Genomic DNA, 27,554 nt, shown 5'->3' with positions numbered 1-27,554 from the left:
ATGCCACCTTTCCAACAAGTCAGTTAGTCAAATTTCTGCCCTGCAAGAACTTCTCCGGTCAATTGTAAGTACTTTTATTTAGATTGATTTTTTGTTGTACTTTTAACCCCCTATGCTGGGCCAATTGTGCGCTGCCTCACGGGTCTCCCGGTCACGGCCGACTGTGACACAGCTTGGGATCGAACCCGGGTCTGTAGTGACGCCTCAAGCACTGCAATGCAGTGCAGTGCCTTAGGCTACTGCGCCACTCGGGAGGCCAACTAAGTGCTCTTATTGTGAAGTGGAAACGTCTAGGAGCAACAATGCCTCAGCAGTGAAGTGGTAGGCCAAACAAGCTCACAGAACGGGACTGGCAAGTTGCAATGCTATAGAGTTCCAAACTGCCTCTGGAAGTAACGTCAGCACAATAACTGTTCATCGGGGAGCTTCATGAAATGGGTTTCCATGGCCGAGCAGCAACACACAAGCCTAAGATCACCATGCGCAATGCCAAGCGTCGGCTTGAGTGGTGTAAAGCTCGCCGCCATTGGACTCTGGAGCAGAGGAAACACGTTTTCTGGAGCGATGAATCAGGCTTCACCATCTGGCAGTCCAACGGACAAATGTAGGCTTGGCAGATGCCAGGAGAACACTACCTGCCTAAATGCATAGTGCCAACTGTCAAGTTTGGTGGAGGAGATATAATGGTCTGGGACTATTTTTCATGGTTTGGGCTCGGACCCCTAGTCCCAGTAAAGGGAAATCTTAACGCTACAGCATACAACATTCTGGATGATTCTGTGCTTCCAACTTTGTGGCAACAGTTTTGGGAAGGCCCTTTCCTGTTTCAGCATGACAATGCCCCCGTGCACAAAGCGAGGTCCATACAGACATGTTTTGTCGAGATCAATGTGGAAGAACTTCACTGGCCTGCACAGAGCCCTAACCTCGACCCCATCGAACATCTTTGGGATGAATTGGAACGCCAACTGCAAGCCAGGCCTAATCACCCAACCTCACTAATGCTCGTGGCTGAATGGAAGCAAGTCCCCACAGCAACGTTCCAACATCTAGTGAAAAGCCTTCCCAGAAGAGTGGAGGCTGTCAATAAAGCAGGGGACAAACTCCACTAAATGGCCATGATGTTGGAATGAGATGTTCAACGAGCAGGAGTCCACATACTTTTGGTCATGTAGCAGACAGTAACACACTACTCTTCAACAGATGCATATGTTGATATTTTAAGTAAGACTATAATTCAGCTTTTAGCTACTATTGTGTTGTATGAATAAACTAAAAACGAAATATGGACAATACTTTAGCCTACCTCTCCCCACTCCACATTTTTGGGGGGCAGTGGGTAGTTCATGGGGATGTCATAGGCAATTTCTTCCATGAACCACTTGAAGCTCTTGCAGCGGTGCTCCTCTCTGAACTTCTTGAGCTGACTGATGTCCCCGTAGGCCAGGGTGAGGGTCTCCGGCCGGCTTGCGTAGAAGTAGTCCTTGTAGTCGTCCCACCAAACCTCCACCACACGCACATAGTTCTGGAGCAGGGAGGATCAGAATAAATCACCAATTATTAGTTTCCATGAAGGACAACACCACTTGAAGGACATCAGTCAGTCAATCTATATGCTACTTCTCATATGGTGTTTTTCCATAAGATTGCTGATGTTTTATGATACAATACAGATGACCGATACATATGGTGATATCCATATAACTAATCCACTACTGACCATTTAATAAGCGGCTGTAGGCCTACATGAACTGTGCTTCGCACAATATATAATTCAATCTAGTCATCCTTGTAGACATTTGAAACTGGCTGAACCATATTAGTTTACAAGGATGAATCCAAGTAAATAAGCAGATGGTGCCAGGTCCCAGATGAGCTAGCCTGGTCCCAGATCTGTTTGTGTTGTCCTGCCAACTCTTACAGTCATTGTGACAATCACCATAGGAGTTGGAAAGAGATTGAAAGCAGATCTGGGAGCAGGCTAAGAGGGGCAGCCTGGGTGCTTAGTTTGACAGACTTGGCACACTGACCTTAAGTGTGGGCGAGGAGCCAATGTGGGCAGGGGGTGGGTTGCCCTGCCAGCCCTGTAGGCGGTAGATATGGCCCACGCGGGAGCACGGCACAAAGAGCAGCTGGCCACCACACTGCCAGATCTGGGATCAGATCAGGACGATAGGACAAACATGCTGGAGTTACACAGATGGTACATAGAAAGCTGAAAATACGATATCTCTCTATTGTACTGGTATGCTAAGTTGAAATTCACAGCAAATAAATAAACCGTATCAATACAGGACTAAACAATAGCCCAAGTATTTTATTATGTGAAATATTTCGTAGATGATTGAGAGCTTTAAGTGATCTTAGTGTTTACCTTATAGGATATCTCAAAGTTCTCCCCTCCCCAGATCTGCAATCCTGGATCGTAGAGGCCCAGCTCAAAGAAGAAGTCCCTCTCAATGGCAAACAGCCCCCCAGCCATGGCAGGAGACCTGAGAAAGGCCCAAAACTACATTACCCACAATTCACAGGAGCCTCATCCAGAGAGAGGGACAAGAGCTAAAATGTAGTAGGGAAGTAGGTGGATACATGATGAAAGAGAGAAACATAAGCATTATGACAAAAAGAGTGAACAAGAACATTGACCCAAAGAGTGCTCCCAAACAATCCTTACTGTCAAATGACCAAATATCATGCTAGCCAAAAGGTGAAACATTACTGACTGATTACTTACTGATCTTCTCAAACAACAGAATAACGTGGTAGGATACATGATAGGATACAGAGTTGTGGAGAAGACAGAAGAGATTATTGGTGAGGAAATCACACCAAGAAAAACTGAGAATGAGAATGCAGGACATTAGCGAGAGATTTCAAAGCGTTTAATTTCAAAAGACTTGAGCGTTGATTTCTGAAGGCACAAGCAGTGGCATCTGTCAAAACTCCTTCCAGGTATCAGACTGCTAGCATTCAGGGTTCAGACAAATTGATACTTTTAAATTGGTCCAGGCCATAGGCGTTTCCTCAAGAGCATGACATTTGGCACTAGAGCAAGTTAGAGAAATGAATAAACTACATTGAGGGCTACAGTTGGTAATTCATGGGTATTTACATATCTTTCTGATTATTGTTAAATCTACAGACCACTATATGAGGTAGCACTTGTGTTTCATAGTCAGCATACACTATAGAGAAGTGCCAAGCAGTAGTATGAGCAAGCCAAGGCCAAGCAAATAGTACTGTACATGCAGACAGCATATTGTATACTCTAGTGCATCATTTTTGCCTCAGTTAGGGGTTGATGTTGCAAGCAGGGTAGATTTTTAGTGCCGATAAATTACCGATAGGGCTCAGTTTTAGTTAATCTCTTCTCCCTGCTACTGAGGGGCACACGCTTCCAGAGCATGCTCCAGTCCCATGCGCCGCGGGCAAAGCCATCCTCGTCCCCTCCCCCTTGTGGGTCAATTTGGAATGTCTGGCCTTCTATGGAGTCTATGAGAGGGACCGTGCACACCGTTCTGGGTAGGGACCGCCGGTGGGGAAATGGAGGGTTTCATGCATCACACACACACAGGGGGGGAAACAAACAATACATCTGGGTTTTAGATGGGCATGCAAGGCATGGATGGTAGCAGGATGTTTACCGATAAGGCTCGGTCTTATGCTTTCGCTTAGCCTTCTCCCTGCTGGAGAGAGGCACTCTCTTCCACAGCAGGCTCCAGTCCCAGGCTCCCCGGGCCAGTCCGTCCTCATCACCACCTTGCTGGGGCTCTATGGTATAATCACTGCCGTCTATATAATCTATCAGAGGTACAGTGCATACCGTTCTGGAAACAGGCAATGAGAATACACACACAAGATGTTACAGTGGGGCAGGCCACTGCACTAAATGGATATTAATTACTGATCAATATTTAGCATAGATAAACAGTTTTGCATATTCAGCATGGATGGATACACCCATCTATACATTTTCAATACAATCATCTGCACATGAATAAGGTTGTATATAAAACGTCAATGTATATCACTAGTTATGCTGTGACATAATACAGAGATGTTTCTGGTGGAGAGGATTCATGACCTGCACCGTTGATCGATGGGTCAGAATATTTTTCATTATTACAGTAGAACAAGTCATATATGAAGTAGAAATATTCAAAATCACAGCCGCAGACCACTCATACCTGTCCTTGGATATGGGGGCCACCAGAGGGGCGTACCAATTGGCAGCTACTTCACAGTGAGCATCTAAATAGATAAGAACCTATAGACGACAGGACACACACAGTGGCCCAACACGTCAGACACCGGAGAGAACAGTTGCTTGACAGAGAAGTTGCTACCATTCCATATCTTTCCATCTATATTAGTGACTCCAGATCAATCCATTCATTCATTCCTCTTCGTCTCATCTGTCACACAGTAAGTGTAGAGGTGATGGAGTAGCTGTAACGTACCTGTCCCAGGGTGGCTACATGGGCTCCTATACTCCTAGCCTGGATGAGGCCCTCTCGCTTCTCATTGCGGTGCAGTTTGACCAGGCCGTTCCACTGCTTAATGTATTCTTCTAGTCTCTCCTTCAGGTGCACTGGAGACCGACAGGGACAGTGAGATTAAACCTACTTTTATTTGTCACGTACACAGTTTACCGGGAGGTACAAAAGGTGCAGTGAAACGCTTGTGTGCTAGGCCCCAGAACAATGCAGTACAATACATCACTAAGACTCAAATCAATAACAAGTAATAGAAGAGGTAGCATTCCTAGTCTGATATGTACACAATAGGATATCCTACAGTGTTAGATCATCATTGTGCTATGAAAAATATGACTGTGTTTACAAATATAAAGTGGGTAGTGTCTTGGTCGCGCAGATTATATACACTACAATCGTCACTAGAAGTTTATAGCCCAGACACACCAGTAGGATTATCAAACGGTTGCCGGCCGACAGTACTTAGCACCGCTAAACAGTGTCGGCCGTCAATCTCCTGTTCACACAGCAAAGACCTTGAAGTCGTCAGCCTTGTTAAAATACCCTAAACCAAAAGGTGGCAGAAGCGTTGTTTGACACTGCATGTCAGTGTGTTGCTAAGTTTATGGCCTAGATTCCAATGTTCGCTAGCTAGCTGTGCTAATGTTGCAATTTTGCAGAAAGCCCTTGTTGATACTAGCCAGAGCTAGATCACTACCTAGCAAGATGACGAAGAAACAATGAAATTCATTCTCCATAATCCCATACAGCTAGTACCAGCCCATGGCCAAAAGTTTAACTAGCTAGCTCTGTTTCGTTAGCTAGCTAGCTAACGTCAGCATATTTGCAAGCTCGTGCAACATACACCTGTTGCTGACAGGTGTATAACATTGACCATAAAGCCATGCAATCTCCACAGACAAAATATTGGCAGTAGAATGGCCTTACTGAAGAGCTCAGTGAATTTCAACATGGCATAATCATAGGATGTCACCTTTCCAACAAGTCAGTTCATCAAATTTCTGCCACGCTAGAGCTGTCCTGGTCAACTGTAGGTGCGGTTATTGTGAAGTGGAGCAACAGCAGCGAAGTGGTAGGCCACACAAGCTCACAGAACGGGACCGCAGAGTGCTGAAGTGAGTAAAAATTGTCTGTCTTCGGTTGCAACACTCACTACTGAGTTCCAAACAGAAATGGTTTGTCGAGATCGTGGTGAAAGAACTTGAATGGCCTGTACAGAGCCCTGACCTCAACCCCATTGAACACCTTTGGGATTAATTGGAATGCCGACTGCAAGCCAGGCCTATTTACCCAACATCAGTGCCCGACCGAACTAATGCTTGTGGCTGAATGGAAGCAAGTCCCCGCAGCAATGTTCCAAGTGGAAAGCCTTCCCAGAAGAATGGAGGCTGTTATAGCAACAATGTGGGGGGACCAACTCCATATTAATGCCAATGTTTTTGGAATGAGACATTCAACGAGCAGGTCTCCATATACTTTTGGTAATTTTGTGTAGCTAGCTAAGGACACTGCAGCTAACACAGGCAGCGGTTTCATGGAAACTAATCCATTGTGATTTCCTTGTCAATATTTGCTCCAGTGGTTAGCTAGCTTGCAGGAAATCTTTAGTGTTGTGTGCATCGAGTCTGTGCACTTAGCTAGCTAACATTGCATATGAAGTGTGACTGGCGCATGTCATTTAAACTGTGGCTGTACGGAGAAAACGCCCTCTTCCCAGTCACTCCTGTCAGCTCTCCCACGTGGAGGTTTGTGCTCTCTGATTGGCTCAAAGTCAAGTTGTTGGCCACTGATGAGAATTGTAATTCTACAAGTAAAAACGGCAGGTTAGTCACTACCGGGTCGGCACGCAGCAGGTACCGCTTTTGTTGTAGTAAGAAGAGGCACGGCCTCCCACTGTGATAAGTACCTATCAGCAGCAAGACGGTTTCATGGTTTAACTATACAGAGATATTTCTGTATCAACCCTAAAATACTATTTTATAAACCCTAACCTTGAGTTTAATTCCACATCAGAAGTGCAACGACGATGAGCCCCTGGCATCGCTATATATTGCTTGCGAGTGAGTAGAACTGTGAGTCACAACCTTTATAATTACTTGTGTAATGTTTGGCTGTGGCTGCCTGCTGTAGAACAAAATGTGAAACAACTGATGTGAAACCTGAGCAATAACGTGGCATCTTTCTCCTTCAAAACCCTGTTTCCAATGGCCAGACTAACTTTACTGGCAATGAAGTGCTTGTGATAGCATGCAGATGGTTTGGAACACTAACAGGCGTTGGTAATAGAAATCCGTGGCAGGCTGCATGCTTAATGAGATGAATTCTCTGAGCTCTTGATGTTCTCATGAAGTCAGTGTCCATTACGTATCTTTTGGTGTTGTGGTGCCCCCGCTTCAGGGGAATTACTCAGCCAGCTTTTCACAATGGTAGACTAGGCTCTCACAGTTCTACATCTGAATGGTAGAGTAGGCTCTCACAGTTCTACATCTGAATGGTGGACTAGGCTCTCACAGTTCTACATCTGAATGGTAGACTAGGCTCTCACAGTTCTACATCTGAATGGTAGACTAGGCTCTCACAGTTCTACATCTGAATGGTAGACTAGGCTCTCACAGTTCTACATCTGAATGGTAGACTAGGCTCTCACAGTTCTACATCTGAATGGTAGACTAGGCTCTCACAGTTCTACATCTGAATGGTAGAGTAGGCTCTCACAGTTCTACATCTGAATGGTGGACTAGGCTCTCACAGTTCTACATCTGAACGGTAGACTAGGCTCTCACAGTTCTACATCTGAACGGTGGACTAGGCTCTCACAGTTCTACATCTGAACGGTGGACTAGGCTCTCACAGTTCTACATCTGAACGGTGGACTAGGCTCTCACAGTTCTACATCTGAACGGTGGACTAGGCTCTCACAGTTCTACATCTGAACGGTGGACTAGGCTCTCACAGTTCTACATCTGAACGGTGGACTAGGCTCTCACAGTTCTACATCTGAATGGTGGACTAGGCTCACACAGTTCTACATCTGAATGGTGGACTAGGCTCTCACAGTTCTACTGCATGGTGTTCCATTACTTGGGCAGGGCCTCAATGTAAGACTAAGGGAGACACTGGGGGCGAAAGGCTGTTCCACTCCAATGCCTTTCATAGCCAGTTATAATTTAGCATGACAATGGCAAAGTGTTGTTGCAGAGCGCTGATTCAATTGCTGGGCGTTTTACTTGGTAATTGGAGTGGGGGTCCCCTGCTTACAGCCAACGGTAGTTATCTACTAGCCTAGCTGAAACAAGGCAGGGTGCTTTTAACCTTAAACCAAGAATAGACATGTTATGCACTAAGGCTTGTATCTGAGGAAATGTACAAGTACAGCAGTGAAGCGCTGATACACTTCAGCAGAGTGATGTCATGAAGCCTTCTAGTCTAACCTGATTGGCTGATTCAAAATGGAACAAACATTTCCATGCAAGTCATTTCACAGACACTCTTATCCAGAGAGACTAGATGCATTGATCTTGATATTAAGGTAGCTAGGTGGGACAACCACATATCACAGTAAGTACATCAATAAAGTAGCTGTCAGCAAAGTCAGAGCTTGTAAGGGGGCGAGCGTTAGTTCAAAAGACAATATTGGTACAAAGACAAAACCCTATCATCCCTGTGTTGTAATTACTTGTACTCAAACCAATGCTACCTTTGTTGCTGAAGTCGTCGATCATGACGATCTCGGCCAGGTATCGTCTGGGCGTTCTCTTGATGACGCTGTGGACTGTCCTCATCAGGGTGGACCAGCCCTCGTTGTGAAACACGATGATGACACTGGACGTCAACAGGTTGTCGTCGTAGTGCCAGTACTTACACCTACATAAGTAGGAGAGGAAGAATTCAAATGGCTGTAGGCATACATACTGTACATGTAGTGGATAACAGGGAATATTTATATAGATTAGGCTATGTTCAGAAGCTGGAAAGAAACATCTTTTGACCAAGTTTCTATAGCATTTCATACATTTAGAAAATACTGCTTTGGAGTGATATAGGACTGCACACACACACACTCAAAAAAAAAGAGGCCAAAAGGCACAACAGATTCCACTATGCAATCTGAAGACATCAGAATAGACACAGCCCTGGCTAGCTTAGCTTCACCAGCAATTGCTGCAAGCTAGATCCATTCCAACACATGATAGCCAGTGCTCAGCTGCCTAGCTCTTTCTCCTTTGTGTCTACCCAGAGCTCTGCTAGGCTTCTGTCACAACCCCCAATCCCCTCCCCCCTCCTCCTCCACAGGCAGACCATCTGTGAGGCAGGAAGGCAGCCCTGCTTTGTGTGGTTTCCTCTGGCAGAGTGCGCGGTGTGTGTGTGTGTGTGTGTGTGTGTGTCCTGGACTCCACTTCCTCATTCTCAGCGTACTCACTCACTATAGGTCTCTGCTGCTCTTCTACTGCAAAAACAACAGTACTCACTACCTCCCATTGCCACATGCCATGCCTACGTATAGGCTTCAAGCCAGCCAATTGCCCTGTTAATACAGCGGAGTGTGTGTGTGTGAGAGAGCGAGAGGCCGGGCCAGACACTGGTGTGGCATACAGAGGGTCTATTTTTAGCCTTGGTTTGAGCCCTTGTCGCTAGCAAAGCAATCTGCCTCAGGGACGACCTGAAAGGAAAAGACTGAGCATCGAGGCGTCCGAGGTCACTTGACCCAAGAATTGTGAGCGTTATCAGTGATATGCAGAATTCACGACGGAGTGAGCAGTAAGAGGTTGGTCAGGTCTGGGCTGAACTGAAAACGGTTTGCAGCACAGCAGATCTAGAGTATCTGGGAGGGGTTGTTAAGGCTTAGAGACTGAACTGAGAACAGTTTATAGAGCATCTCTGGGAGGTTTCATTTATGGTGAATCACACAGGTCTGCCTACCCGTCCTTCCTGTTTAGGATGATTATATATAAAATGTTCTCTTTCTAAGAAACGCCTGGCTGGTTTGTGTGCATTGTGACGCGTGTATGTTTTTAATGTGTTTTGCATTGCAAATGTTAATCCTTGTGTTAGTGTGTGTTGCTCCCATCGCGTCTCCCCTGCAGTAACATGCGGAACGGCTCCTGTTCTGACCTGTCCTCCTGGTTCTCACCCACCAACACACAGATAAACACCTCAGATTACAGTCCCGTTTGACCAAACCTTTAATATAACCTGAGAGCTCACAGCTAAGGGAAAGTGTCTTTCAGCCTCCCCAGGCCTGAAAACAGATAAAGATCCTCAGGCACCTCCTTAAGTTACTCACTTTTACAGGAAGGTTTTGGACTGCCACTTTATTATGACCTGCACAAAAAAGCTTCAACAGTAAATAAGAAAGTAGGAAAGGCCAAAAGAGGGAGGCACTAAAGACAGACGGGTAGCGTCTCAAATGGCACCCTATTCCCTAAAATGGCACCCTATTCCCTATATAGTACACTACTTTTAAAACAGGACCCATAGGGCACTGGTCAAAAAATGTGATCACTATATAGGGAATAGGGTGGCCACTTAAGAAGTCTCCCTGCAGAGACTTATAGAAAGTTGTGAAGGAAAAGATTAGAGGGGGATCTTCTACTGAACTGGGATTCAGTGCTCTTACCACCCCCATCCATCTCCGTGTTTAACAGTGGAACTAATGGCTTATCCTTCAGCTACAGTATACTGGCTTGTGTTTTGAGTTGAGGCGTCGATGAGTTCGAAGGGCAGGGGGGGAAAGCATTAGTCATATCAGCTTCTTGTAAACACTGTGCAATAGTCTACACATGGGGTAAGCTCTATGGCTGTATTCAAATCTACAGCATTTGAGAACAATTTTGAAGTTGCTGCACTTCATTTCATGAATATTCACCAGGACTATGGGTAATTTGCTCTGACAGTGTGGAGTGTTTTCGGCAGAAAAAAAAAAAAGTCCCAACAGGGATCCATTGCAGAACAGCGGTTAGCCTAGATGAGTGTCCACGAAAGCCTCGCTCATTCCCATCTGAAACGACACAAATAGAAGCATATCCAGTGATGGTCTTGGACCTGATGTTAATTAACTCAAGGGAGCAGACACAGTTGAATGGCTTGGGTTGCTGCTGTTGTGTGAGAGGGAAGGTCTGTTCCAGAGACTTTAGTTCTCTGCATGACAACACACTGAATGACCTACTCTTGGTAAAAGGTCTTGAATTTCTCCACATGGCATTACAATCGCAAAACTTCCATACGGATTTTGCAAACATTTCGCCAACTCATCTCGTGGACAGACGACGTAAACATAAATGACGCAAAATTTAGCTAAGTTTATTAGCCAACATATCAGTCAGGATGCAGACTGGAGGCTTGAAGAGTGATCGTTGTGTGTGGAAACATTCATCACGCGTCTATATAGACAACAGTTCTCTCTGTGCCGAGCTCTACGGAGGGGAAGACAAGAGCAACACTAATGAATAACACCAGTGCCTTAACTCAGTCTGTGGAGGTTACTTGTCGCTCTAGGGGCTCCATGTGAGTTTCAGTACGTGTGTGTGCGCGCCTGACAAATAGCATAGGAAGGAGAGAGCTAAAACAAGTGTATGCTCGTGTGTGTAGAGGGAAAGAGGGTCCAGTGCTGAGCGAAGGTCAGCCATCTTCCTGCCTATAAAACACCGCCGCAGCCTTGAAGTGAAGCGCCTCGCAGAAATCTTAAATGGAGACTGTTTCACCACATTTCTGCTGACAGGATCCCTCCAGGCTAGGCAGCTCTAACGCAGTCACCCTCCCAGAGAAACACTAATGTATGACAGATCGCTACTGACCTACCTCTCAACCACACACACACACGAAGCCTGGAACACGTAGGCCACAGCCAAATCACATGTAAAGTACCACACGCTTCCTAAATAAAACAGGCCTATGATCTGTCAACAGAAAAGTAATGAAAATCACAGCACTAAAAACAATTAAGTGATTAAAGTCATGATTTAAGGAGGAGGCTAAGTGTGTAACGTCAACGATATGAACTGTTCAGCGCGGAAAAGACTGAGCGCTTAACCGGTTTACTATTTATACCAGGCTGACAACTAGTCCCATCTGTAGACCTACGGCTGTGTCTCGGGACTAGTCTAATTGATACAGGCTCGCGCTTCATCAGAGAGTTGTTTTAGTTTACTCACACAGCACCTGGAGGAGGGCAGCTGAGCCAGAGCTGTGGTGAAAATACTGAACATCCTTGGCTTCTTCACACCGTGTTATGGGACTGGGGCCAAGCATGCACATATAGGCCACACAACTCAGCCCCTCTGCAGAGAGGTGAGAATGTCTAACGTTATCTGCCATGAAACTCAAAAGAGAGTTACTTCCACTGAATTGCAGTCTTACCCAATGTCCTGAACGGGGCTAAAATGAAGTGTATTGGACAAGGTTGCTCAACAGTGACTGCAGTGGGCCATCTTGTGGACAAAACCGCAACTACAGATCCTGTGTTGAGACGATTCACATCCTGATTGCACAACTAAAGTACAACCAATCCACCTCAGCCACATGGGTTTTCTGGAATCAAACACAGATTAAGCTAAATAAATATTGACAAATGATTGTGAACATCTATTAAAAAGGGTAATAATGTTCAAATTGACAAAACAGCTTTCTATTCCAGATAAATATTTCCCAATGTTTGGTAATCAGTTTGCAACAAATATATATCTCTCTATCTATATCTTTATGGCAAAGCCTCTCTACACTATTTACATTTGTATGTAACCTTAACTAGGCAAGTCAGTTAAGAAAAAAAATAATCTTATTTACAATGACAACCTACACCGGCCAAACCTGGACGACGCTGGGCCAATTGTGTGCCGCCCTATGGGACTCCAATCACGACTGGTTGTGATACAGCCTGGATTCGACCCAGAGCGTCTGTAGTGACGCCTCTAGCACAGAGATGCAGTGCCTTAGACCACTGCGCCACTCGGGAGCCCCCCTAATGGAGTGAGTGACACCTATGCCTACATCTGCTGTGCACTGATCCACAGAAAGGCGTGAATAGCAGTGTGCCAATCAGGACCGTCTTCGTATAGAGCAGCTCAAGTCACTACAAGTGATGCACTTTGTCAGTAACTGGTTAGTCCACACGAGTTCTACTTTCCTAACACGGTGCAGTTCACATGGCTGTCAACCTCAAACTGATGGAATAATGTACAGCTGCCCATATATCATGGGATGGTTTACATATGTAGACCAACTAGGCAATGCAGGGTAGACATGCAGTCTAATATCAACAGTTAGGTCTGGGGCAGTGATGTCGTGGTTAAAGAGTGTGAATGCCATTTCACAAATAGAGAGTTGCTAAAGAGACGTTCACCCTCCACTCCACCCCTGGTCTGGGTGCAGCAGCAGTCTCACACCTACTACAGTTAATGTAATCAGTCGACAGTATGGTTGTCCTACATTCCTAGGCAGCAACAAAACCAAAAATGGGGCCCAGCCCAGCCACAATCACTCATTATGTTATTTAGTCTAGCATCCATTATCTCCCATACCGACTAGGCTATAGTAAAGTCCACGTGGATGTCAGCAGCCCAGCCACATAACCTAAAGCCTGTACTGTAGCGTCCAACCAGGGACGCCCGTCCGGTCTCATGCTGACTGTTCAAAGGTGCCCTTTGTGTTCCCACTGGGCCCCGCGGCCAGATGAAAGGCTGGAGAGATACACCTTCGCCTGTTTGTTCGCCACACAGTATTAGTCCATTGTGAGTTAAATCAGTGACAGTGTGTGTGGCCCAATGTATGCACACACACACACAAAACAATGAGGTGACACCATTCATTCCTATGTGAAGACTCAATAGTGCATTGAAGCCAAATGAAATCTGTTAAAACAGCATCTCACGGAGACATAAGCTGAAACGTTTGAGCAACTACAGGAAGTGACGCTGCTCCCTCTCATCGAGTAACTCAAGTTGAAGACTGACCGGGGTACTGCAAGCTGCCATTAGCAACTAAATTAGCCTTCAACTTCTGTGTACGATAAAAAAATAAAAATAGGTTCAAGGACATACATTTGGTGTATTAGAAGCAATTACTGGCACCATGATGGTCTTCCAAAAATATTTTTCCACAAAAATGGCAATTTTTCCACAGTCATTATATTGGGGTATCCGGTTTTCTGCCAACAATGCCCGCCGTACCACTGTTGGCCTTGAACTTCCATGGCTTCAATGAGAGGGGGGCAGTCGTTCTCCCCTGGTTTGGCCATATGTAATTGGAAAATTAAAGAAGACTAAAGATCATATTTAGTTTAGAGTGATCAAATAACATTTTATTTGTCACATACACATAGTTAGCAGATGTTAATGCAAGTGTAGCGAAATGCTTGTGAAACACAATGTTGAGCATATTTCTGTAACACACATTTCCAGTGTTCTAGTTGTGACACTCAACTGTGGAATCGGTGTCCACAGGTCATCAATACAACCGTGAATAATCAGTGTGTCCTTGTACCTCCAGTCTGGCGTATTTACAACTTGATTAGAGTCCACCTTTGGTAAATTCAATTGATTGGTAAGGCACACACACACGTTTATATAAGGTCGAAGGAATTGTCTGTAGAGCTCTCCTTTGAACAGCTACAGCTGCTTACCCCCTCTAGCACCAAGGTCAGCGCACTCTCAAATGTTTTTTTGCCATCATTGTAAGCCTCCCACACACACACACTATACGATTAATTTCTTAAAACATAAGAATGAGTGTGAGTTTGTAACAACCCAACTCATGGGAAGTGACGAAGAGCTCTTATAGGACCAGGGAACAAATAAAGAATTTTGCTCTTTATTTAGCCATCTTACATACAAAACCTTATTTGTTCATAAAAATTGTGAATAACTCACCACAGGTTAATGAGAAGGGTGTGCTGGAAAGGATGCACATAAACTCTGCAATGTTGTGTTGTCTTGGAGAATCTGTCTTAAAATCCTTTTCCACACACAGTCTGTGCCTGTATTTAGTTTTCATGCTAGTGAGGGCTGAGAATTCACTCTCACATAGGTACGTGGTTGCAAAGGGCATCAGTGTCTTAACAGCCCGATTTGCCAAGGCAGGATAGTCTGAGCGCAGCCCAATCCAGAAATCTGGCAGTGGCTTCTAATTAAATAGAATTTTCACAGAACCGCTTGTTGCAATTTCGATGAGGCGCTCTTGTTCAGATATTGGTAAGTGAACTGGAGGCAGGGCATGAATGGGATAACGATTCTAGTTGTTTGTGTGGTCCGTTTTGGGAAAGTACCTGCGTAATTGCGCAGCCAGCTCACTCAGGTGCTTCGCTATATCACATTTGACATTGTCCATAAGCTTGAGTTAATTTGCACACAAAAGAAAGTCATACAATGATGGAAAGACCTGTGCGTTGTTAATGCAGACAGAAGAGCTCCAACATCTTAATCATAGCCTCAATTTTGTCCCGCACATTGAATATAGTTGGGGAGAGTCCCTGTAATCCTAGATTCAGATCATTCAGGTGAGAAAAAACATCACCCAGATAGGCCAGTCGTGTGAGAAACTCATCATCACGTAAATAGTCAGACAAGTGAAAATGATGATCAGTAAAATAAACTTTAAGCTTCCCTCAATTAAAAAAAAAAAAAAAAAAACGTTTCAATACTTTAACCCTTGATAACCAGCGTACTTCTGTACGTTGTAAAAGAGTTACATGATCGCTGCGCATATCATTGCATAATGCAGAAAATACACACGAGTCAAGGGGCCTTGCTTTAACAAAGATGCTCTTGCTGCCAAGGGAAATGCCTGACATCTCGGTGGATGCTGCAGTGCACCCAAGTGGCGTCAGAAGCAACTGCTTGCATGCAACCACTCCACTATGTGTATCTCTGTCATGGCGTGTGCACCATCAGTACAGATACCAACACATCTTGACCACCAAAGTCCATTTGATGTAGTAGCAGTACTGCCAGTAGAGCTGGTATGTCTCTCTATGGACGCGAGCCATACTTTTTTTTTTAACCATTTATCAATATTTGAGCAAACGGAATGGGCAGCAGCTACATTTGGCTACATACGGACTGTATGTACCCCTGAGGCCACTGACAAATGAGGGAGAAGGGACTTGGTCAGGGAGGTGACTGACAGAGCTCCAGAATTCCTCTGTGGAGATGGGAGAAGCTTCCAGAAGGACAACCATCTCTGCAGTACTCCAACAATCAGGCCTTTATGGTAGAGTGGCCAGACAGAAACCACTCCCCAGTAAAATGCACATGACAGCCCGCTTTGAGTTTGCCATGAGAAACAAGATTCTCTGGTCTGATGAAACCAAGATTGAACTCTTTGGTCTGAATGCAAAGCGTCACGTCTGGAGGAAACCTGGCACCATCCCTACAATGAAACATGGTGGTGGCAGCATTATGCTGTGGGGATGTTTTTCAAGGACTGGGAGACCAGTCAGGGTTGAGGGAAAGATGAACAGAGCAAAGTATAGAAAGATCCTTGATTAAATAAAATGTGCTCGAGAGTGCTCAGGACCTCAGACTGGAGTTTGCCAAAAGGCACCTAAAGGACTTCCAGACCATGAGAAACAAGATTCTCTGGTCTAATGAAACCAAGACTAAACTCTTTGACCTGAATTCCAAGCGTCACGTCTGGAGGAAATTTGGGACCATCCCTAAGTTGAAAGATGGTGGTGGCAGCATCATGCTGTTGGGATGTTTTTCAGCAGCAGGGACTGGGAGACTTGTCAGGCTTGAGGGAAAGATGAACAGAGCAAAGTACAGAGAGATCCTTGATGAAAACCTGCTCCAGAGTGCTCAAGACCCCCGACTGGGGCGAAGGTTTACCTTCCAACAGGACAACGACCCTAAGCACACAGCCAAGACAGTGCAGGACTGGCTTCGGGACAAGTCTCTGAATGTCCTTGAGTGGCCCAGCTAGAGGCCCAGACTTGAACCCAATCTAACGTCTCTGGAGAGACCTGAAAATAGCTGTGCAGCGACGCTCAACATCCAACCTGACAGAGCTTGAGAGGATCTGCAGAGAAAAATGGGAGAAACTCCCCAAATCCAGGTGTGTCAAGCTTGTAGCGTGATACCCAAGAAGACTCGAGGCTGCAATCGCTGCCAAAGGTAATTCAACAAAGTACTGAGTAAAGGGTCTGAATATTTATGTAAATATGATAGATCCATTTTTTAATTTGTAATAAAATGTTGAAAAAGGGGTCTGAATAGTTTCCAAATGCACTGTATTTGCAGTCAAAATCTCACGAGCTGCCAGGTCTGGTTATAGACTGCACATACACAGACCAATAGAGATGTATAGAGGGGACCATTTCCACTGGACAGGAAAACCCTCTATGGGCTTTGCCATCACAGAAGCGATCAATGGCAAAGATCAGAGGTGCGCCCTCTATACAATTCTATGGACAGCAGCTGTCATGACATTTCTCCAAACAGCCTCTCAGCTCGCATAAGAACTAACTGAGGAAGCAAATCGAGATTGGATCATGGAAACACGCCCGGTAGAGATAGGATTATGAAAGTAACGCAGGCATGGTTTGATAAATTAACAATATTACCCAATTTGAAAATGCGCTACTTCACTCCGTTACTCATAAAAAGCAGTCTGATTACATATAAAAGTAACAGGTTAAGGCATTACCCCAATGCAGGTGATTTCTAAAAATGGGACAACTGATAGCTACAGCATTCAAAGTAGTAGTTCATGGAAATGTAAAAAAGTATGTTATACATTTATCGTTCAACTCATCGTTAGTGATAATTCAGTCAATTTGGTGTTATATGGATTTTTGTCCATGTCGCCAAGCAACTTTGATATATTTTCCCCTCATTCTTTATAGACGGGTTGGTTGTTTAGCAACAAAACCGACACGTTTTTCTCAGGTTTTTACCTGCCATATGAATTCTGTTATACTCACAGACATTCAAATAGTTTTAGAAACTTCAGTGTTTTCTATCCAAATCTACTAATAATATGCATATCTTAGCTTCTGGGCCTGAGTAGCAGGCAGTTTACTCTGGGCACCTTATTCATCCAAGCTACTCAATACTGCCCCCCAGCCATAAGAAGTGAAATGAAAACAAATTTGTGCTCACAATTTGAGAGAAGCTTTTGTGTGTAAGGAACATTTCTGGGATATTTTATTTCAGCTCATGAAACATGGGACCAGTACTTTACATTTATATTTTTGGTCAGTGTACATATCAGGCAGTATCCGAGGAAGGCCTGAAAAATTCCCAAAGACTCCAGCCACCCAAGTCAGACTGTTCACTCTGCTACTGTCCTGCAAACAGTATTGCGGCATTGTCTCTTGGAACAACAGGCTCCGAGACCGCTTCTACCCCTAAGCCATAACACTGCTAAATAGCCAGACTCCGAAATAGTCAATTAATGGTACCCAAACCATCTCACACTGTCATTCTCAAACTGGCACAACACAAACATACACTTTGACACTCATTTGCTGCTGCTACTGTTTTTTATTAGACTCTTATCCTGATGCCTACCCCCGCCTTAATGTACATATCTACGTCTAATACCTCTTACATTGACCTGCTACTCCCTGTGTATATAGCTCAATTCTTGTATATTTTATTCCTTGTTAGTTACTATTCTTTTTTCTTTTTTTTTTTGACTCTGCATCGTTGGGAATGGTTCGTAAGATAGTATTTTATGGTTACACCAGTGTTATTCAGTGCATGTGGTAAATAAAATTTGATACATTGAATTTCAAATTACTATGTTCATACTTTTCTCAGTGGAACGTGGCCCTGTTAACATTACCAGTAGCCTATATGCGAACATTTGTGGCGGCACAGAAAGAAAAAGGCATAGCAAACAATTTGACTACTTGCCGCTATGCTATATCTGACTGGGTAAATAATTTGTTTTGAGTTCCTGTGGACCCAGTGACCAAACTTGAGCACTGGGCCCCGGACCTGAGCACAAGGGACTTGGGACTCGAGGGAATCGACTACATCTCTGGGCAATACAGTCATTAGCTCCCGTTCTACTTTTAGACCTCAATGTGGCTGCGGCGTCTGTGGAACGTTGATAACAATGACGTGACTGTGACGGAGATGTGTAACCCAAACTACTTTGCCAATAGCCTGCTTTGCAGCACCATCTTGTGATTGTGCTTTGCGCTCTCAATTCAAAGGGCTTTATTGGCATTGCCAAAGCAAGTGAACTGGATAACAGTTAACAATACACTTACAAAAGTTTCAAGAATATACATTTCAAATGTTATATTATGGCTATGTACAGTGTTACAATGTACAAAAGGGAAAATAAACAAATATGGGTTGTATTTACAATGGTGTTTGTTCACTGGTTGCCCTTTTCTTGTGGCAACAGGTCACAAATCTTGCTGCTGTGATTGTACATGAGTATTTCACGCAATACATATGGGAGTTATCAAAATTGGTTTGTTTTCTACTTCTTTGGGTCTGTGTAATATGAGGGGAAATATGTCTATGGTCATACATTTGGCAGGAGGGTAGGAAGTGCAGCACAGTTTCCACCGCCATTTTGTGGGCAGTGTGCACATAGCCGGTCTTCTTGAGAGCCAGGTCTGCCTACGGCGGCGCCTCCCAATAGCAATGCTCTCGCTCTCTGCACTTGTCTGTTTTAGTATGTAATGTGCAACATCTATGAATTGGGAAATTACATGGGCAGATAATTGGTATATAATATTATTCTTACTGTATATGTTTGTTATTTCTGCTGTTGGGAAGAGAATAGGAAGCTATGCAGAAAAATGTTGGTAGGACAAAGCTATAGGTTTGTGTACATGAAAGTCAGTGATTTGTTTGCTATAAGTTAGCTCATTGTGCAAATGTCTTTGTTTTCAATAAACATTGGAGACTAAATAGTTAACAATTTAGGCCAACCCGGGCTGTTCTGCCCCATTGCCCTAGTTACTATTCTTTTTTTCCTTCTTTTTTTAAACTCTGCATCGTTGGGAATGGTTCGTAAGCTAGTATTTTACGGTGACACCAGTGTTATTCAGTGCATGTGGTAAATAAAATTTGATAAATTGAATTTCAAATGACAATGTCCATACTTTTCTCAGTGGAACGTGGCCCTGTTACCATTACCAGTAGCCTATATGCGAACATTTTGGTGGCACAGAAAGAAAAAGGGATAGCAAACAATTTGACGACATGCCGCTATGCTATATCTGACTGGGTAAATCATTTGTTTTGAGTTCATGTGGACCCAGTGACCCAACTTGAGCACTGGGCCCCGGACCTGAGCACAAGGGACATGGGAAAAAAATCCAACCGGGAAGTGGGAAATCTGAAGTTTTTCAAGTCATTGCCTATCGAATATACAGTATCTATGGGGTCATATTGCACTTCCTAAGGCTTCCAGTAGATGTCAACAGTCTTTATAACCTTGTTTCAGGCTTCTACTGTGAAGGGAGAGAGAAAGAGAGCTCTTTCAATCAGGTGTCTGCCATGAGCTGATCACGCGTGCTCCCGTGAGAGCTACCTGCGTTCCATTGCATTTCTAAAGACAAAGGAATTATCCGTTTGGAACATTATTGAAGATTAGGATGTTAACTAAAGATTGATTCTATACATTGTTTGACATGTTTCTATGGACTGTAACAACCTTTTGACTTTGTCTGGACCTAGTGATCGCGCCTCATGAATTTGGATTTGTGAATTAAATGCACAAACAACAAGGAGGTATTTGGACATAAATGATGGACTTTATCGAACAAAACAAACATTTATTGTTGAACTGGGATTCCTGGGAGTGCATTCTGATGAAGATCACCAAAGAATATCTAATGCTATTTCTGACTTCTGTTGACTCCACAACATGGCAGGTATCTGTATGGCTTGTTTTTGTTTCTGAGCGCTGTACTCAGATTATTGCATGGTGTGCTTTCTCCGTAGTGTTTTTGAAATCTGACACAGCGGTTGCATTAAGGAGAAGTGGATCTATAATTCCATGTATAACACTTGTATCAATGTTTATTATGAGTATTTATGTAAGTTGATGTGGCTCTCTGTAAAAATCATCAGATGTTTCGGAAGCAAAACATTACTGAACATAACGCACGTAAACAGATTTTTGGATACAAATATGAACTTTATCAAACAAAACATACATGCATTGTGTAACATGAAGTCCTATGAGGTTCGTGATTAATTTTATCCCTTTCTGCTTTGTGACTCGTCTCGGTGACACCAGAGTTATCCTCTTGGAACTCCCCATCCCGGATCCGGGATCGTGACTAAAGCCTCAGGCTCATTAGCATAACGCAACGTTAACGATTTCAGAAAATCGCAAATAAAATGAAAATAATGCGTCTGCTCTCAAGCTTAGCCTTTTCTTAACAACACTCATCTCAGATTTTCAAAATATGCTTTTGAACCATAGAAATTGACTAATTTGTGTAAGAGTATGCAAAGCTAGCATAGCATTTTGAGTAGCATTTAGCACGCAACATTTTCACAAAAACCAGATAACCAAATAAATAAAATCATTTACCTTTGAAGAGCTTCTGATGTTTTCAATGAGGAGACTCTCAGTTACATACCAAATGCGCATTTTTTCCTGAAAGCGTCTGTGTGTAGGAGAAATCGTTCCGTTTTCTACATTGCGTCTGGCTACCGAAACGAACCGAAAATTCAGTCATCTACAACGTAAAACTTTTTCCGAATTAACTACATAATATCGACCGAAACATGGCAAACGTTGTTTGGAATCAATCCTCAAGGTGTTTTTTCACATATCTCTTCATTGATATGCAGTTCGTGGAAGCTTGCTTTCCTCTCTGTATCCCATGGAAAAATACTGGCAGCTGCCTTTTGCGCACCAATTTCGGCGCAGGACACCGGGCGGACACCTGGTAAATGTGGTCTCTTATGGTCAATCTTCCAATGATCTGCCTACAAATACGTCACAATGCTGCAGACACCTTGGGGAAACGACAGAAAGGGCAGGCTCATTCCTCTCGCATTCACAGTCATAAGGAGACAATGGAAAACAGAGCCTCAAAAATCCTGCTCATTTCCTGGATGCCGTCTCATCTTGGTTTTGCCTGAAGCTCACGTTCTAGGGCACGCACAGAAAATATCTTGGTAGTTCTGGACACGTCAGAGTGTTTTCTTTCGAAAGCTATCAATTATATGCATAGTCGAGCATCTTTTTGTGACAAAATATCTTGTTTAAAACGGGAACGTTTTTCATCCAAAAATGAAATAGCGCCCCCAGAGCATCAACAGGTTAAGCTGGAAAAATTGCTGTTTTTCTGTCACGAGGCACTCACCTAACAATCGTTCGGTGTGCTTTCGTCGTAAAGCCTTTTTGAAATCAGACACTGGTGGTATTAACAAGTTTCTTTAAAATCGTGTAAAAAACTTGTATGTTTGAGGAATTTTAATTATGAGATTTCTGTTGTTTGAATTTGGCGCTCTGCACTTTCACTCGCTGTTGTCATATCGATACCGGTAGCGGGATTTCAGCCGTAAGAAGTTAATTAGCATGATCATTACACAGGTGCACCTTGTACTTGGAACAACAAAAGGCCACGTTAAAATGTGCAGTTGTCACATAACACAAAGAGGTCTCAAGTTGAGGGAGTGTGCAATTGGCATGCTGATTGCAGGAATGTCTACCAGAGTTGTTGCCAGAGAATTCCCAACCATAAGCCGCCTCCAATGTCATTTTAGAGAATTTGGCATTACGTACAACCAGCCTCACATCAGCCGACCTTGTGTAATCATGCCAGACCAGGACATCCACATCCGGCTTCTTCACCTGTGGGATCGTCTGAGACCAGCCACCCTGACAGCTGATGAAACTGAGAACAATGTGTCTGTAATAAACCCCTTTTGTGAGGAAAAACTAATTCTGACTGGCTGGGCCTGGCTCCCCAGTGGGTGGGCCTATGCCCTTCCAAGCCCATCCATGGCTGCGCTCCTGTCTAGTCATGTGAAATCCATAGATTAGGGCCCAATGAATTTATTTCAATTAACTGGATTCCTTAGAGGACTGTAAAACTCAACTAAAAAAAGTGTTGAAATCATTGCATTTATTTTTATATATATATATATATATTTTTTTGTTTAATTTTTACACCGTTTTCTCCCCAATTTTGTGGTATCCAATTGGTTTAGTAGCTACTATCTTGTCTCATCGCTACAACTCCCGTACAGGCTCGGGAGAGACGAAGGTTGAAAGTCATGCGTCCCCCGATACACAACCCAACCAAGCCGCACTTCTTAACACAGCGCGCATCCAACCCGGAAGCCAGCCGCACCAATGTGTCGGAGGAAACACCATGCACCTGGCAACCTTGGTTAGCGCGCACTGCGCCCAGCCCGCCACAGGAGTCGCTGGTGCGCGATGAGACAAGGGCATCCCTACCAGCCAAACCCACCCTAACACGGGCGTCGCCCCACGGACCTCCGGTCGTGGCTGGTTACGACAGAGCCTGGGCGAGAACCCAGAGTCTCTGTTGGCCCTTAACCACTGCGCCACCCAGGACGCCTGCATTTATATTTTTGTTCAGTATAGATGTCCTGGATGGCAGGGAGCTCAGCCCCAGTGATGTGCTGGGCTGGCCGCGTCACCCTTTGCGGTCAAGGGCAGTACAATTGCCATACCAGGCGGTGAGGTAGCCATTCAAGAAGCTCTCGATGGTGCAGCTGTAGAACTTCGAGGATCTGAGGGCCCATGCCAAATCTTTTCAGTCTTCACGACTGTGCGGACCATGTTCAGTCCTTAGCATTACGGACGCCAAGGAGCTTGAAGATCTCAACCCACTTCACAACAGCTCCGTTGATGTGGATGGGGGCGTGCTTTCCACCTATAGTCCATGATCAGCTCATTGGTCTTACTGACGTTGAGGGAGAGGTTTTTGTCCTGGCACCACACTGCTAAGTCTGACTTCCTCCCTGTAGGCTGACTCCTCTCCGTCAGTGATCAGGCCGACCACCTTTGTGTCTTCAGCAAACTTGATAGTGTTGGAGTAGTGCAAGACCACGCAGTTGTTGGTGAACAGGAAGTACAGGAGGGGACGAAGCACACACCCTTGAGGGGCCCCGTGCAAGTGTCAGCCTGGCGGAGGTGTTGTTGCCTACCCTCACCACCGGGGGCCGACACATCAGGAAGTCCAGGATGCAGTTGCAGAGGGAGGGGCTAGTCCCAGTGTGGGAGGGCTGAGTGAGACTACAAATTCAAAGATGGCCTACTCTTCTATAGCCTACTCAAGGGAGAGAAACACCTAGACAGTTTTATTATTAAACTCAATGCTGTTTTTTGGGCTTGTGTTTCAACCAGGCAAAGGGTAGCTACTTAAAGGCAGGTTAGCGAAGCGATCACTCCAAAAACTCTTTCCCAGTCCACTTAGTAGTCAAAGAATTCTCAATTTAGTCAACTGAAATTCCTTTTGTCAGTTACAGTCTTGTCAATTGCCACTGAAAAATAGTTGTTTGACGAATATTTCAGTCACCATTAAAATGCCAAAATTAACACTAGTAGAAATCAACCTTGCAAGCCATCAGACCACGTGTATAATTTGTGATGTATAATAGGCTTACCTCGTCATAAACTGAGTAGCAAACTTCAGACAATGCGTCTTACAGTGTATAACTCAATCAAGGTGTTGTATAGAATGCCAGCATTCTTCCTAGCATCATTCTTAGCTCAGGCAGTAGGAAGCTCTCTCATCCATTTATATGCAGATGATACGGTCTTATACGCAGCTGGCCCCTCCCTGGATTTTGTGTTAAATGCTCTAAAACAAAGCTTTCTCTACCCTTAACCGTGTTCTGAACACCTCCAAAACAAAGATCATGTGGTTTGGTAAATAAGAATTTGTTCTTAACCGACTTGCCTAGTTAAATAAGAGGTTAAAAATAAAAATATTACCATTATTAGAAGAATGATGCTACATTTCCACATTCTCAATGGGTAGAATGTGGCCGATACAGACTTTACTTGATAAACACATCTTCAATTGAAAACCTAGGCCTATAGCCAAATATGTGTGTAAATGTAAGCATGTGTAACTCTTCTCAAAATACATGTCATTATGTTGCAAACCCTATGAACAGAATAGAGAAGCCACGCCTCGGATCTCAAGGTGTGAGTTTGTGACACACAATATATACAGTTTTGATAATGGACCAACTGAATAGTTTGACTACCAAAGAACTGCTTTTCTAGTGGTCTGGTGGTAGGCCTTTGTTCTGTTAACATTGCAAAACCAACCTTTGAAAGCCTGACCCACACCCTTGTCATACCAGCCCTTCAGGTATAGAATTGTGCTTGCGACACCAGAATAGTGGGTTAGATCCCAATGTATGCACGCATGACAAAGTCGCTTTGGATAAAAGTATCTGATAAATGACATGTACCGGGATTGACATAAAGAGTTACCCCATTGACTAGGGCAAGTGAACTCTGAACAGTGACACAAGGTGAGCCTCCTCTTAAATTGCCATATTGAGCAGGTGAAACCAAAACTGTAAAAATAATTCCAATACCCTAACTGATCTTTCTGGTTCCTCCCCCCCATTGTTTAAGTGAAAGACAGACAATTTATGCCAGTCTGGCAAGTTGAGCTTGCTCTGATATTTATTTTTTGCTGACAACTAAAATTCTTTATATTCATTCCTCCCCTGTGTCGGTAAAGGGCAGCTAGTATGGCATTTGTGTATATATAGTTAATTCACATTTTCAGGCAAGAGATCATAATAAATCAGGCAAAAAAACATTATATATATAAAAAGACTCCTGACTTGCCTGATGGGCAAGTGCCTTTCAGACCTAATGTCAAGCCATGGATACATTATGATCTTTTAAAAAATACATTTGTAACATTTGTGAAAGGAACGATGACGTAACATTTAATTGGAACACCCAGTGAGACATATTTGTCTATCTGCCTGGATTGGGCTCAGGCCTTATACTACTTACTCTTCATGGCGAATGTCGCTGATGGTCCTGTCTAGGGAGATCATGTCGCTGGCCACCATGTTGAAGCCAAATTCCTTAATGCTGGCCTGGGCGGCCTCGTGGTACTCCGCTCCCAGAACGAACGGCTTCGCCCCCTCCCCAGGCCCATCCTGCACCCCGTGGGGCTCCGGCTCCTTGAGCTCAAAGTTCCCCAGGGTCCCCTTCCTTAGGACGGGTGCCGAGTAGACATTGGTGTGGGGCTTGAAGGTGACATACTGTTTCTGGATGACATTCTGCTGGTTCTGAGCACCGCCAGCTGGTTTGCCAGGAACCAGCTTGTCGTCTCCTCTGTTCTTCTGTCGGATGGAGTCCAGGTCCACCTCTACCCCTTCCACGTGGGGCCAGGGGACCACGGGTTTGAACTGGTCAGCAATGTCATTCTTAGGCAAGAGGTTAGAGGCATCTCCCTCCTACATAGAATCAAAAATAAATTAGTTAGGCCTATTGCTTTTCCAAGGCCTAAAATGGAGGGTGTTGTTATGGGTGTAAAATAGACTTAGATTATTAAGCAAGTTTAGCTGACAGCGGTAGCTGCTAGCTTTTACAAGGCGTAAAAGGGTTAAAACAGATGATCATGCTCTTCATCTAGGTTTGCAGGATCAGCAAAGGTCTTAATCTGCCCTGCTTGACAGCTCAATTGGCTAACTAGTCCCCCAGCAATTAGCTTAAAGTCGAATTCCTTCACTGGCCACATTACGGTATGCACATGCGTTTTTGATCATGAGGTTCACAGTAAACATAGCTAGGGACATTGCATAGCTAACCAATAAATTACACGGCATTGTTTGTTTTAACACTGTATCACTTATTCGACAAAGGCAATTACAGCTTCGGTGCGAGTCTTGACAGGTGTGAGTTTAGCTTCAGGGATGCATTAATGTAGATGGCTAGCTTTCCAGGCATTCGTTTTGCCAGCTGGCTACGTGTCATTTCAACACAACGTTTTTTACAAGCTTGGTTGTGTCTTTTCATACAATGATTACTATTGTCGAATTCGTGAGCAACAGGAGACAATTTGAACGAGAGACAGCTACCAGACTAAAGCCTTTCGGATATGTTTGATATTCTCGTCAAATCATTTTAATATGACCTAACGCAAGCGGACATTCAGGAATGAGTGGGGTTCAATGCAGGCACGCTAGCTAGCTAACGTTAGTCGGCTGATTAACTAGTTAACGTTAGATACCAAAATGTATAAGCAAATGATAATTAGTAAGACTGTCATCAAGTCCCAATGACATTTTTGCACTCTAACGTTACAGTAGCTAGCTAAAAGATTCAATCGCCAACAATCTCCATGACAACGACTCAGACTTGCTTGCTAGCTGACGTTAGCGACTTTAGCAATATGGTTAGGTAACGTTAGCCAGAATTACATGCCAGAAATGTTATAGAATGCATAGCTACAACAAAACGCATGAAACATATACAATTAACGTTTGACAAATAGAAAGCTGGTTGTAATTGAAAACTTACCCGTTTAGCAAAGGGATTTTCGTCGTGCTCTTTCGGCGAAAGGGAAGACCAAAGCACCACAAGCCCTAAGAATGTGGCAATAACTATTACACTGCGAAGAATAAATCCAACTCGTAACCTCATTTTGAAAATAAGACCATCTACGAGGTACTAGCTAACCTCGTTAATTCGTGGCACCCCTGTCTGCCAAAGCCAGTTCGAATCCCAAATTGAGCCAACCGTGCGCCTCTCCTGATTGAATCCCTCTCGTCGGCATGTAACATTATCTGCACTCTCTCTGTGTCTGTCACACCGCCCTACTAGCAGCAAAAGTTATAATATAAGCAGTGGCGACCGTCATTCAGGGCAGGTGGGGCTCTTTTGAGCTTCACATTTTTGTTGTTGTTGGGGAGGACTTTCCTGTTTTGCATGTTATTTGGCATTAATGTTTCACATATCAGTTTGCAAACAAAGTAAAAAATACAATACAAATGTATATATCATTTAGTTAATAAAGCTGCATACAAACATGGTCTCTTTTTTGTTTTCTTGAGTAAGGCAGCTCCAAAATGCAGGCGTTTCAGCCTAGCTCAGTGCTTTCTATGGTGGTGGGGCAAGCCAACA

The 27,554-nt window shown here is 44.1% G+C and overlaps 1 protein-coding gene across 2 annotated transcripts in view; it reads right to left on the bottom strand.

Moving 5' to 3' along the window:
- Nucleotides 1-27,297, bottom strand: part of LOC135507588 (N-acetylgalactosaminyltransferase 7-like) — a 29,727-nt gene extending 2,430 nt beyond the window's left edge. Inside the window, exons 1-9 of one of the 2 annotated variants that reach the window (XM_064927126.1) lie at nt 26,952-27,297; nt 25,437-25,885; nt 8,194-8,360; nt 4,461-4,591; nt 4,188-4,267; nt 3,645-3,827; nt 2,375-2,492; nt 2,031-2,153; nt 1,307-1,525 (exon numbers count right to left, since the gene is read on the bottom strand). In XM_064927126.1, the coding sequence (XP_064783198.1) occupies nt 1,307-1,525; nt 2,031-2,153; nt 2,375-2,492; nt 3,645-3,827; nt 4,188-4,267; nt 4,461-4,591; nt 8,194-8,360; nt 25,437-25,885; nt 26,952-27,074 (1,593 nt within the window). In that variant the 5' untranslated portion in view covers nt 27,075-27,297. Of the gene's footprint in view, nt 1-1,306; nt 1,526-2,030; nt 2,154-2,374; nt 2,493-3,341; nt 3,519-3,644; nt 3,828-4,187; nt 4,268-4,460; nt 4,592-8,193; nt 8,361-25,436; nt 25,886-26,951 lie in introns of both variants that reach the window. The other variant, XM_064927128.1, reaches the window with a different exon arrangement.
- Nucleotides 27,298-27,554: the final 257 nt, after the last annotated feature.

Source organism: Oncorhynchus masou, chromosome 21 (assembly GCF_036934945.1).
Source record: "Oncorhynchus masou masou isolate Uvic2021 chromosome 21, UVic_Omas_1.1, whole genome shotgun sequence".
NCBI classification, from domain to species: Eukaryota; Metazoa; Chordata; class Actinopteri; order Salmoniformes; family Salmonidae; genus Oncorhynchus; species Oncorhynchus masou.
The sequence above is the reverse complement of the archived record's forward strand: the minus strand, read 5'-3'. Positions and strand labels throughout refer to the sequence as shown.